The sequence below is a fragment of the Acartia tonsa genome, chromosome 12, assembly GCF_053477335.1.
Source record: "Acartia tonsa isolate MP-2025a chromosome 12, ASM5347733v1, whole genome shotgun sequence".
In the NCBI taxonomy this organism is placed as follows: Eukaryota; Metazoa; Arthropoda; class Copepoda; order Calanoida; family Acartiidae; genus Acartia; species Acartia tonsa.
In genome coordinates, this window is record NC_137271.1 from 35175854 (window position 1) to 35187379 (window position 11526).

Genomic DNA, 11526 nt, shown 5'->3' on the forward strand with positions numbered 1-11526 from the left:
ATGTCCCCATCCTAAGGACCTTGTGCCGACTCTCAATTAAGTCTTTGAAAATTAACCAATAGTATTATTAGTAGAATATTAACACAGCCAAGTAGCAGAAAATAATTTACTAGCAGACAAAAAAGGTCATAGGAAAACTCATCTGTATATACATCTATACTATAGATCTATTGTTGGAATAGTTTATCTCAAATAATTCAACTAATTCTTTCATGTTAAAATCCTTTTCCTGAATAAACATCTGAGTAGCTCCCATGACAATGACAAGAATTAAGATTGTTAGAAAAGTAGCCAATCCAGTGTAGCTTGCCTGTACAGTTAAATTCAAGTTTTAATAAAAGCAAGGATGACAACATCCATAAAAGTGAAGCACTGAATTAACACTTATATAGTGTCAGAACTAAATATCAGAATAAAGATGTATAAGAGGCGAAGCAAAATTGTAAGTGCATTTGTTGAAAAACTGCTTGATACAGGATAATGTTTATGGAAATACTTACATTTTTAGGACTTGATTATAGAGTTGCTTTGCTTATAACATTATACTTTGTTGTCCCTGGAATCAATATACCAAAAAACAGATCAATCGGATAACTAGATCACTTAAAATTTATTGTTAAAAAAGTAGAAAAATCAACATGTTTAAAATGGACGTACGGACATTCTGGTAATGATTATTGATTTGCTTTGCTTTCTAAATCGTACCTAACTAAAATAGGAATCACCTTGCAAAGTTTGAAATTGATAGGACAATTCTAACATGCCTAAATTGAAAAAAGCTATTCGTTACAGACGGACGAATGTATGGACGTTCGAATGTAGGGACGTACTGACCTTAATTATAGAAAAGCCTCACTTTTAATAAGTCCTGTAAAAATTGGGTTTCTTGGAAGACCTTTCTACTGCGTAAAAAAATGCGAGAAATTTTAAAACTTTTGGTAGAAGAATCCTGAATGATCATATTAGAGTAATGGTTCTAATATGAGAGAGCTTAGTTTCTTTTGTAGGAAAGATATTTTGAAAAATTAATGAAAATATTTTTTACAGTGTATTTGATTTGAGCAATTTTTCTTTGTTTTATCTTTATTTAACTCAAATTAACTTTGCCTTGTCTGACTTTTGACACCATGTGAGGAAGGATTCTGTGGGCTGAATACGAAATCCTAAAATATAATGTAGTTATTAATTTAAGTCAGGTATCAAAATATTCTCCCCTGGTTCAAATATAAAGGTGCGTGATTAAAAAAAACTTAAGGGGAATAGTCCCTTTCGTAACATCGCCCCATAAGGGGCGATTCGTCGTATTTTTAAAATGGCTTTTTATAGGTTGTTTTAGGTTAGGTTAGGTTATATTGGGTTAGGTGATTGCCCGACAGGGTTAGTTAATTGGTCCCGCAGGGTTAGAGCCATCCGCAGGGGCTAGAGAAATAGGAGAAAAGCTACTGTGAAAAATACGAAGAATCGCCCCATAAGGTGCAATGTTACGAAAGGGACTATACCCAACTTAAGCTATCTTTTTCAATAAATGTATAAGATTAGAGGTACATATATTCTAGACAACTACCTGCCCCAAAATGGTAAAGACCCTTTGAATAACGTAAGCTATTTTTTTCTTAACTTTGCTTTCTCGACTTTTGAAAAAGGTAAAGAAATTTTGTTTGTTTGAAGATTAGGGGGGGGGGGGAGTAGAGGGGTGTCAGTGGTCAACCAATAATTTGTGTGAAAGCTCCCATAAAAAAACTTTACTGAACATACCTGAAACTAAATCCATTGCAGTGGTGGTTAGAGTAAGCAGAGTTGAAATAAGTCCGGATGAAAAAAGAACTCGTCGCAACAGTCTTTTTGGTGGCATTGACATTAGGAAACCAAATGTCTAAAACGAAAGGATATATTATTTACAAGTGGCTCTGTATTCGAAGGGGCTAAAGAAATTTTAAATCATCCCAGGATATAAATCTAAAAATAGAATGGCCAAAAACATACCCATGAGAAGCTTATATGAAATAGTGAACCTAATCATTTCAGCAGTTGTGAGATTATAAGCTTCAGACAAAAGCCTCTTACTACTTCATAAAATTTATGCTCATTAAAGCATCATGTCTTTTTATTTATAACCAACTGAAGATTGTTTTTAACATGAAACACTGTGTATTGGACTTATCAAATAAAAAAAAACATGTTTAATTAAACTGTGTTGATCACTCTATGGTACTTTATATAATAGGACAATATTTACTTAGAGCCTCTAGGGGCAATTAAAAGAAGGGGGAGATTTGACCCTTCACTTTTAATATGAGCAATGCTACTATATAATTTACTTACTTCAGAACATACAGTTGTCTTAGAGAGCATGGATAATCTGGACAAACAGACATACCCCTAGTTATAGAGTAGCAAAATAAAGAAGGGGGGAATTTGACCCTTTACTTTCAATTTGAGCAATGCTACTATATAATTTGCTTACCTCATAGCACACAGTTGTCCTACACAGAGCATGGATAATATCGACCTACACCTATTTATAGAATAGCCACGCCATTACAAATGAGCAATGCTACTAAATAATTTACTTACCTCAGAGCATACAGTTGTCCTACAGAGGGCATGGATAATCTGGACAAAAGTGGTGAACTGTGTCAACGCCTGTTTATGGATTTAGGATTGCCAAATTGCATGGGATCTTTTTTGTAGCGAAGCTATTCTATAATTCAGTAATTACTATCCGTCCTTCTCCGTCAGTCCGTCATAAAACAAGATTTTCTCAATAGAAATTCTCTTTACCTATGAGCATAAAGAATTAATTTTCTTATTCGGTGACTTGGATTATCCTCATCCCCAATCCCAAAAAAATACAGCTTGGACGTCATTGCATAAATTTGTCCACTTTCTATTATACTAATTGCTTCCTCCCTAGCATCTAGGGGAAGGCTGGGGAGGTAAAATAGGATAAAATCACGCCAATAAATTCAGACAAAAATACCATACTACTTTTTATTAAGACAATTACTTAATTAATTTGGCAATGCCAAACCTGTATGAACCTAACCAGAATCATACCAATGATTAAATTAAAAGGACCATGAACTATTCGTATCATCAGTGTTAAAGTCTAAAATAATAAAAAGTTAGAATAACAGGGATGAAAACATCCATATAAGCAAAATCTACAATTAAAAGGTAAGACAAAAAATATATCAGCACTTATTTATAAGTCTAGCAAAAATTTTTAAATAGAGAATACACTTTAAGGACATACTTACATTTTTGGGACTTGGTTTTAGAGATGCTTCGCTTATAACATTGTACCTTGTTGCAATGGGAATCAGTATTCCAAAAATCAGATGAATAGGTTAGTTATATTATACAAAAGTTTGTTTCAAAAAAATGTTTGGTTGGATGTTTTGGTACTATGTGACCAAACAAAAGCCGATAAATCCAAGGATCTAAAGAGATAAAACAATGACCGATAAATTGATGTACAATGTACATACCCAATGATAATACATAAAATAACCCGTTCCAGATATTAAAATTAGTGGTTGAAACGTTTGAACATCCAACTTAATGAGCCAACCAATTAAACCTCACTAAAGTCCTCAATGTTGTTAAAATAACGAATAAGAAAACATTATATAAAACTTTGGGGACTAGTTTAATAAACACTCCATTGTTCCCTCTTTAAATGATAGGAATAATAAAAGCCTACCCAGCTGACAGTAATATAATGATAGCCCCAGCATATCCAACTGTTAAGCATCTTCAAACTCTCGCGCAGTTCACTTGGAATTTCTATAAAATGCCTAAAAAATAAGAATCTTTTTCTATCATTTTATAACTTTAACAAAGCTATTTAACAATTTAATTACGCACAAGTAAATCCTAACCCCCCCCCCCCTTAATTTTGAACAAAACTAAAAATAAGGGGTAGGTGGGGGTAGTTTTTAACCCCATGATCATAAAACCTCCTTAGACCAATAGGAAAGGATACTAAATTGGTTCAGCGGTTAGCAAGATTCTTTCAATATCCTATTATATAAAGTAGTAAGCTTTTTTTGTCTGTAGCGAAGGATCTCACTAACCGCTAAACCGAAATGGTCCATCTTTATATGGAAGCTTCCTATAGGTCCCGGGATGGTTTTAGACTATCACATTAGAATAAAAAGTCTGGGTATGGTTTTAGGCTATTTTTGTGCCCTTCCATATTAATTCGACTATGGAGCCACTAGATGCTAGGGGCGCAACCACTAGTACATATATCCTATTATATAAAGTAGTAAGCGTTTTTTTGTTTGTCCCGAAGGATCTCGCTAACCGTTGAACCGATATTATTCTCCTTTACAGTGAAGCTACTTGTAGGTCCTGGGAAGGTTTTAAACTATTTTTGGGGAGGGTGTCTTCAACTCCCCACCCCCCCCCCCTTCCTCCCCAAAAAAATGTTTTTTACTCTTTTGAAACTCAAATTTAAAATAGGATGAGGTCGACTTTTCCCCCTCCTACCTTAAGTGCCCCTAGAGGCTTCTAGGGGGCGTAGCCGCTAGTAAAAAATATAGTATTTACCTTTTCATGATACTATAACAGAACATGGATGCCATAAAGCAGAAGAATAGAAACGTGAAATTCAGAATTTGTCCATTTAAACTATTCAGAAAAAATTCTTATTCTTTGATATTCAGGGAAGGAGGGTGCAATGGATAATTACTGTGGTACCCAAAGTTTTATAAATATTCCCTCTCATTAGTTGGCTGTGAAACATTGAGTACTTATCATAATTGGGAGATTCATTATAAGGACAAATGACGATAATTTGTTCTTCAACTTTTCTTATGTTTAATTGGAATTTTAAAGGGGAAGAAAGGTTTGTAAATCAGTTTAAACTTGATTGTCCTCCCTGATGTTGAGTTAAAACAAGGATGACAACATCCATAAGTAGCGAAGCTCAAAATTTATTTATAGACATCAGGAAAAAATAATCTTTTGAGTATGTTAAAAAACATACATAAAATAAATCACGAAACCTTTTAAAAATGTATATCTTTTGGAGCATTAAGCTAAGAAGAAAAACATAAAATCTATGAATTGATCTAGCACCCCAACCAATAGCAAGTCTTTATTAAACTTGGTAAAAATATGTTTAATATTGAATATTTAATCCTTAAAAATTCCAGCTGTTTATCATGAACAGGAGTCGAACAAATCATGAAAACTTGAAAAACTAGGAATCGTTCTAGCACCCCAACCAATTGTTATATAGATTAGATGCGCATATGTTATGGGAATCTTCACCAAAAATTTCAGCTGTCTATCTTTAATAGGAGCCGAGAAAATCACTTTGTCTCAGACGGACGGACATTTCTAATTATAGAGTAGCTTCGCTACTAAAAACTAGTGCATAGGATTGGTATATCATTTTATAGCAACTGAACCAGGGATTGTAAGGGATAAGAGGATGGACGATAATTTGTTGTATATCATGACGATAAACAAAGATACTCCTTTTGTTGATTGAAATTATTGGTTGAAAAGATTGGACTCTGTTAGGTTGAAACAACCAATCATAATTTGATTAAGGTAACCAAAGTTTATAGTCAACAAATAAACTTTGGGTACCAGTATAGCCTGTAATAAAGATTTGATAAAAGTACCCAAATTTAACGAAAAAAACTTTGGGTACCAGTATAACCTGGAATTTTAAGTTGCGCATCTACTCTGTAATCTGAATAAGAATTTAACCTAAGACCATCGTCTGTTCTAACAGTGCAGTGTACAAAAGTGTCTACCGTTTCATTTTCGTCTTCTACCAATATTTTTCTGCTGTTTTGAAGATACATTATAATCGTAGTCTGAAAAAAACTGACTGTCAGAGCAATACCGACAGACTGACAGATTAAATTATAAAAGTACTAGCGGCTGCACTACTATGTAGGTGCTCTGTTTACTAAGAGATAAGAAATGGTATAAAAGATCGTCTAAAATTATCGTAAGACTTTAATAAAAAATTGAAATTGCCTAAAACCTTTAACCTATATAATATCAGGCTTCACTGAAAAGGAGAACACAAAAGGCCAAGTAGTCATTGAAATCTTAAGCTTCGGACAAAAAAAAACTTACTACTTTATGTGTATTAACTAGCGGCTTCGCCCCTAGCCTCTAGGGGCGTTGCCCCAAGAGATGATCAAAAAAAATTGAGGTGAAATTCGTAAAAGAACCAAGGAAATCTTCTGCAAAAAAAAAGGACCTAGGAAATCTTCTGCAAAAAAAAATAAAGGACCTAGGAAATCTTCTGCAAAAAAAATGAAGGACCTAGGAAATCTTCTGCAAAAAAAAAAAAAAAAAAAAAAATAGGGGGGGGATTTTTTTGTTTTTTTTGGGGGTTGGGGGTGTCCCACCCCCCAAGAAAATAGCCTAAAACCACCACAGGACCAGTAGGTATATACCCTGAAGAGTAGAATCCAATCGGTTCAGTGGTTACCTAGATCTTAAGGGACAGACAGACAGACAGACAGACAGACAGACAGACAGACGGACAGACGGACAGACATCAAGCTACTTTGTATTATAGATATAGAATATTTACAAAATATTTCAGTTGTCTATCATATATATCAGGCGAGAAAATCCCCTAAACGTAGTTGGAAGACAAAATATAGAGTAGTTTTACTACTAAATATAAGAACAATTACATCCCCGTTACCCTGTCATAACTTCTGTAGATTTGAAATTAAACATCCTATAATTTGAAGAAGTAAACTTTTGTTTCTTTTATTAGATTTTGATTGGTTGGTTCATTAAGTTCAGTGTCAAAACGTTTAACCACTAATTGTAATTTAAAGAATTTTGTGTATCATCATTGGGGATGTATATCAATTTATGGGCCATTGTCTTATCTCTTTAGATCTCTAAAGTTAACTAATATCATCCTATTTCATACTAACGATTATTGACTATTTTATCGATCATTTCAGTAAAACTTTGACGACACAAATTCAACAGAAACTTTTAACAATTAAATGACTTATGTATAAAAAAATATTTACGTGTTATAATATTATTTCATAACTTTTTAATATAGAATTATGGAAAGTTTTTTTTATTAAGGTTGGTCAAATACAGAGGTCTTAATGGAAAATACAAAGGGGGGGGGGGGGGAGGCGAAAGTGACACTTTTTGAAACCAAAACTAAAAGTCAACAAAGGAACTCAACTAAAAAAAGAGTTACAGGTCTGAGATTTTGCATGGCAGTTGCTTTATAGGGGTAAAATATGGAACTGTGAAGAAACGGCGTCACAACCGCCGAAAACCGCCGTTTCCCGCCGAAATTTTGTTTGCCTTTTCTCGGCGGTTGTGACGCCGTTTCTTCACAGTTCCATATTGTACCCCTAAAAAGCAACTGCCATGCAAAATCTCAGACCTGTAACTCTTTTTTTAGTTGAGTTCCTTTGACTTTTAGTTTTGGTTTCAAAAAGTGTCACTTTCGCCCCCCCCCCCCTTTGTTGTTACTCCAAAAGTACGTTAAAGCGGACAAATGGATATAGAATAAACGTGGATATTATGACAGTGGGAAAATTGTGGATATGTTGGCCAGTTCGTTCATCCAGTAAGAGTGGAAGGTATAGGGTAAAGTAGGTGGATGTGGGAGGGTCGTTATTTTAGCTAGCTACAAGCTTCACTTTATTAGGATAATCTAGTGTAAGATCCAGGTGATAATCAACAGACTGACACACACTAGTGCTTTTTGGAATCTTGAAAAATGTCATCCTATCTTAAACAGCAGCCGAGAAATTCATGTTTTCCAAAATACATATCAAATGGTCATACAGATGGATTTTATTAATTATACAGTAGCTAAATATAATAAAAGATGATTTCTGTTCGAGAAATGGACACTAACTAATAACCAAATACAATATTTGATGTGAAATTGTTATTATAAATACATCTTATATAAAGAGAAGATCTCAATTTTTTTTATCATACTAGCGGTTACGTCCCTTGCATCTATGGGATCTGCATTAAAAGGGGTAAAGAGGGGGAAGAAAAAGAGCCTAAAACAAACCCGGTCAGGGCCTATGCTATAATTAGAAGTATTTCAGTAATTATTAAAAATCTTAAGCTTCAGACAAATAATCTTAATACTTAAATAAGTCAGGAATCTAAAGGGAAAAGACAATGGTCGATAAATTAATGATGAAAAACAAAATTAGCTGTTATGTAGATTACAATTAGTGGTTGAAACCTTTGGACACTCAATCTAAGAACCAATCAATTAAAATTTAACAAAAGTACCCAAAGTTGCTGAGCCAAAGAAAAAGAAAATGTTATCATAAAACTTTGGAGAATAGTGTAATACTAATAAACAGCCCAATTTCCCCTCCCTCCCTGTATAAAAGTTAATAAAAGTACTAACAATAAGAAATGTATACAAGGCGAATTATATCTTGGATTAGTAAAGCAGTTTAAATGAAAACCAAAGTTTTAGAAAAACGAGAGAAAATTAGGAATTTAAAAAAACTTATATATATTTTTAAATTTTAAATATCGCACAAGTATTAACTACACATAGTTCTTCAAATATTTAGAACTAACAAGGATAAAACATCCACAAAAGCGAAGCTCTGAAACGATTGGACTAACGGACATTAACACCTGAATAGTGTCAGAACTGAAAATCAGAACAGGGGCGTCCAAGCTTTTTATTTTGGGGGGGGGGGAAATTTTTTAGGGGGGGGTAATTCGTGTTTGGGGAGGTAAAATGGGGCGCGAAGCGCGCCGCAAATTTTTTTTACCCCCCCAAAATTTTTAACCCGGGGGTAAAATTTGCTTGGGGGGGGGGGGTAATTACCCCCCCTGAAATCTGTTGGCAGGGGTAAATTTAGTTAACCCCCCCCCCAAAATTTACCCCGGGTAAAATTTTTGGGGGGGGTAATTTAAATTTTATTAAATATATAGTATTAAAAATAAAAATTTTTTTTATTAGAGATTTTTTATTTTGGGGGGGGGGTAATCGCCCCATTACCCCCCCCCCCCCTTGGACGCATATGAATCAGAATATAAATAAGAGTCAAAGAAAAATTGTAGTAAATTTGTTGAAAAACTTCTTGATACAGGATAATGTTTAGAACTTTTTATAGAGTTGCTTTGCTTATAATATTGTATTTTGCTGTCCCAGGAATCAGTATACCAAAAATCAGAACAATCGGATAATTAGATCACATCAAAATTTGTTGTTAAAAAATCAACATGTTTAAAATGGACGTACGGACATGATTATTATATAGTTGCTACGCTTTCTAAATTGTACCTAACTACTCGAGAATCAAAATGCAAAGTTTGAAATTGATAGGACAATTCTAACATTAACAATTAACGAAAAAAAGCTATTCGTCTCGGACGGACTGACCCTAATTATAGAAAAGCTTCGCTTTAAATATTTGATTTGAAATCTTAAAGAATACCGGATGCAAACATACAAAAAAGCAAAGATCGAGACAATATATATTTATTACACCAGATTTTCATGTTCTCTAATAAAGTGAAACTTGCAGCGAGCTAAAATAACAATACTGCCCACATACCCTCCTCCCATGGATTGATAAACATACCAATAAACGAGTTCCCTGTTAGCAACCCAAATTGACATCAATTTTTCTCGTGTCATTATATCCACGTAAATGCTATACCTATTATCGAGAAGGACAGACAAACGAACATTATAAAATGTAGTGCTAACAAAATAAAAAACAAGAACGATTTCTTCTACTAGTAGCTAAGCTGTTTGAAATAATAAATAAAATGTGCAGGTTAACATTAAGGTAGTCAAAGAAAGACAGGGAGGGAGGGGACATGGGGCTGTAAATTATATTGGTACCTAAAGTTTTATAGCAACGTTATCTTGGTTTTTGGCCAAACAACTTTGAGTAAAGTTAGTTCAAAACTTGTGGTGGTCAAACTTTTCAACCAATAGTTGTAATCTACAGTAGGAGAAGGATCTTGTTTATCATCATTGGGGATGTAAATCAATTCATCGGCCAATGTCTTATACCTGGAGAAAAGAGAAAAAATATTGTTAAGCAGAAAACATATTTTTTAATATACATAACAAAGTTTAAAACCTATCTATTTTAAACAAAAAATATTGACATCTAGTATTTGTATAAGTGATACCAAACGTCAACTGGTATTTTTTTCTTTTTAATTATAGAAGAGCATTTTAAGCAAGAGAATAATCGATAAAACGTCACGTTAAAACTTGGTAATAACTAAAAATAGACATAATATAATTAGATGGTCAATCTAACACCATTTTGCGTCGAACTTAAAAAGGGATTTTTTGCAGACAAAAACAGTTGTTTATATTTTGTTATATACCAGATACGGGCGACGAAATATTTGTAAAATTTTTCAACAAATGAGATGTCTTGAATGTACCTTTATTATTCTAATATTGGCTGATTTAGACAGTATGTATCTAGGTCATTTCTATAGAACTAAAATAATACTTCAACTCTGAACGTAAATACTTCAAGTCTGAAGAAAAAAATCTTTGTATACCTATCACGACGTTAATTAAATACAAAATGCTTAATGTGGACATACTTGCATTTAAACTGTTTTTAACCTATTTTTAAAACGTATATAAAAAATATACTATGACACCAGTAAAATCAGACTGCAGAGCCTAAATTTGAATTGAGTCCCCAATAAACTTTTTTGGGGGGATTTAAATATTAATTTTTACTGTTGCCGTAGTCATTTTGATCAAAGCAAAAGGTCTTTTTTTTATTTGGGTAAAATTTGTAGCTTTTAGAGTGTTTTGCTTCATAAATATTGTATTCTGGTATAGAGTAAAATTAGGCATTATGATTTTACTATAAAAATTCAATAAAAAGTTAAATCTTTACAATATACCAAAAAATTAACATTAACATGTTTGTGTTCGTTCACCTATTTTAAACACATAAAAATTGGCTGTAAAGGGTTAAATTTGATGTCAACATGACAAGATGTCAACAAATGTTTATGCAATACAACAAAATTATTTTTGACACATATACAAATATGATATAAAATAAGATTATTCTAACTTATTTTTTTTAAATATTTTTAAAAATTATGTATCTTTTACGTGTATAGTTTTCATTCTTTTCATTTTAATTAAATAAAAATTATTTAACTACATTGTAAATAAGTCACTTTGTGAAAACACTCTTTCGGAAATCATAAAAAAATTGAAATGAAACAAGAAATCTTATTGGTTTAACTTTAGCAAATGTGTTTTATTGTATTATGTTAAATTTTTTACTGAAATTGATTGTTTTAGAAAAAAAATTATTTCCATCGAACAGAGTAGAGTTTTTTTTATTATTGTATTGATATAAACTGAATCATATAAAATGGTTCAGTAAGAAACAATTTAACCCCAAACTAAAAGTTGCTTTTGCTTCCGTCAAAATGATCACAGCAACATATAAAATTAATTTTTAGATCCCCCAAAAAATGTTTATTGGGGACTTAATTCAAATTTGGGCT

General features: G+C 32.7%; 3 protein-coding genes across 11 annotated transcripts in view; 1 reads left to right on the top strand and 2 right to left on the bottom strand.

Moving 5' to 3' along the window:
• Top2 (DNA topoisomerase 2) overlaps positions 1 to 11526 on the top strand; it is a 100841-nt gene that overhangs the window by 37170 nt on the left and 52145 nt on the right. The gene's annotated exons all lie outside the window — the stretch shown is intronic.
• LOC145333321 (uncharacterized) lies at positions 155 to 1884 on the bottom strand. Its single transcript, XM_080178443.1, has 3 exons — positions 1756 to 1884; positions 1103 to 1163; positions 155 to 305 (listed from the first exon to the last, which is right to left on the bottom strand). The coding sequence occupies exons 1-3, from the start codon at positions 1856 to 1858 to the stop codon at positions 155 to 157; spliced, it is 315 nt and encodes a 104-aa protein (XP_080034569.1). The 5' UTR covers positions 1859 to 1884.
• Positions 2466 to 5842, bottom strand: LOC145333322 (uncharacterized). The gene is made up of 6 exons (XM_080178444.1): positions 5731 to 5842; positions 4558 to 4638; positions 3707 to 3800; positions 3032 to 3109; positions 2575 to 2643; positions 2466 to 2483 (listed from the first exon to the last, which is right to left on the bottom strand). The coding sequence occupies exons 1-6, from the start codon at positions 5826 to 5828 to the stop codon at positions 2466 to 2468; spliced, it is 438 nt and encodes a 145-aa protein (XP_080034570.1). The 5' UTR covers positions 5829 to 5842.

Excerpts from the sequence above, each read along its gene's own strand:
- LOC145333322 (XM_080178444.1), bottom strand. The coding sequence starts at position 5,828 with ATGTATCTTCAAAACAGCAGAAAAATATTGGTAGAAGACGAAAATGAA. Across the intron at positions 4,639-5,730 it reads AGAACAGACGATGGTCTTAG|TTTAAATGGACAAATTCTGA; the intron begins GTTAAATTCTTA and ends TTTTCTGAATAG. Across the intron at positions 3,801-4,557 it reads TGTTATAGTATCATGAAAAG|GCATTTTATAGAAATTCCAA; the intron begins GTAAATACTATA and ends CTTATTTTTTAG.
- LOC145333321 (XM_080178443.1), bottom strand. The coding sequence starts at position 1,858 with ATGTCAATGCCACCAAAAAGACTGTTGCGACGAGTTCTTTTTTCATCC. Across the intron at positions 1,164-1,755 it reads TGCAATGGATTTAGTTTCAG|GATTTCGTATTCAGCCCACA; the intron begins GTATGTTCAGTA and ends ATTATATTTTAG. Across the intron at positions 306-1,102 it reads CAAAAGTCAGACAAGGCAAA|CTACACTGGATTGGCTACTT; the intron begins GTTAATTTGAGT and ends TGTACAGGCAAG.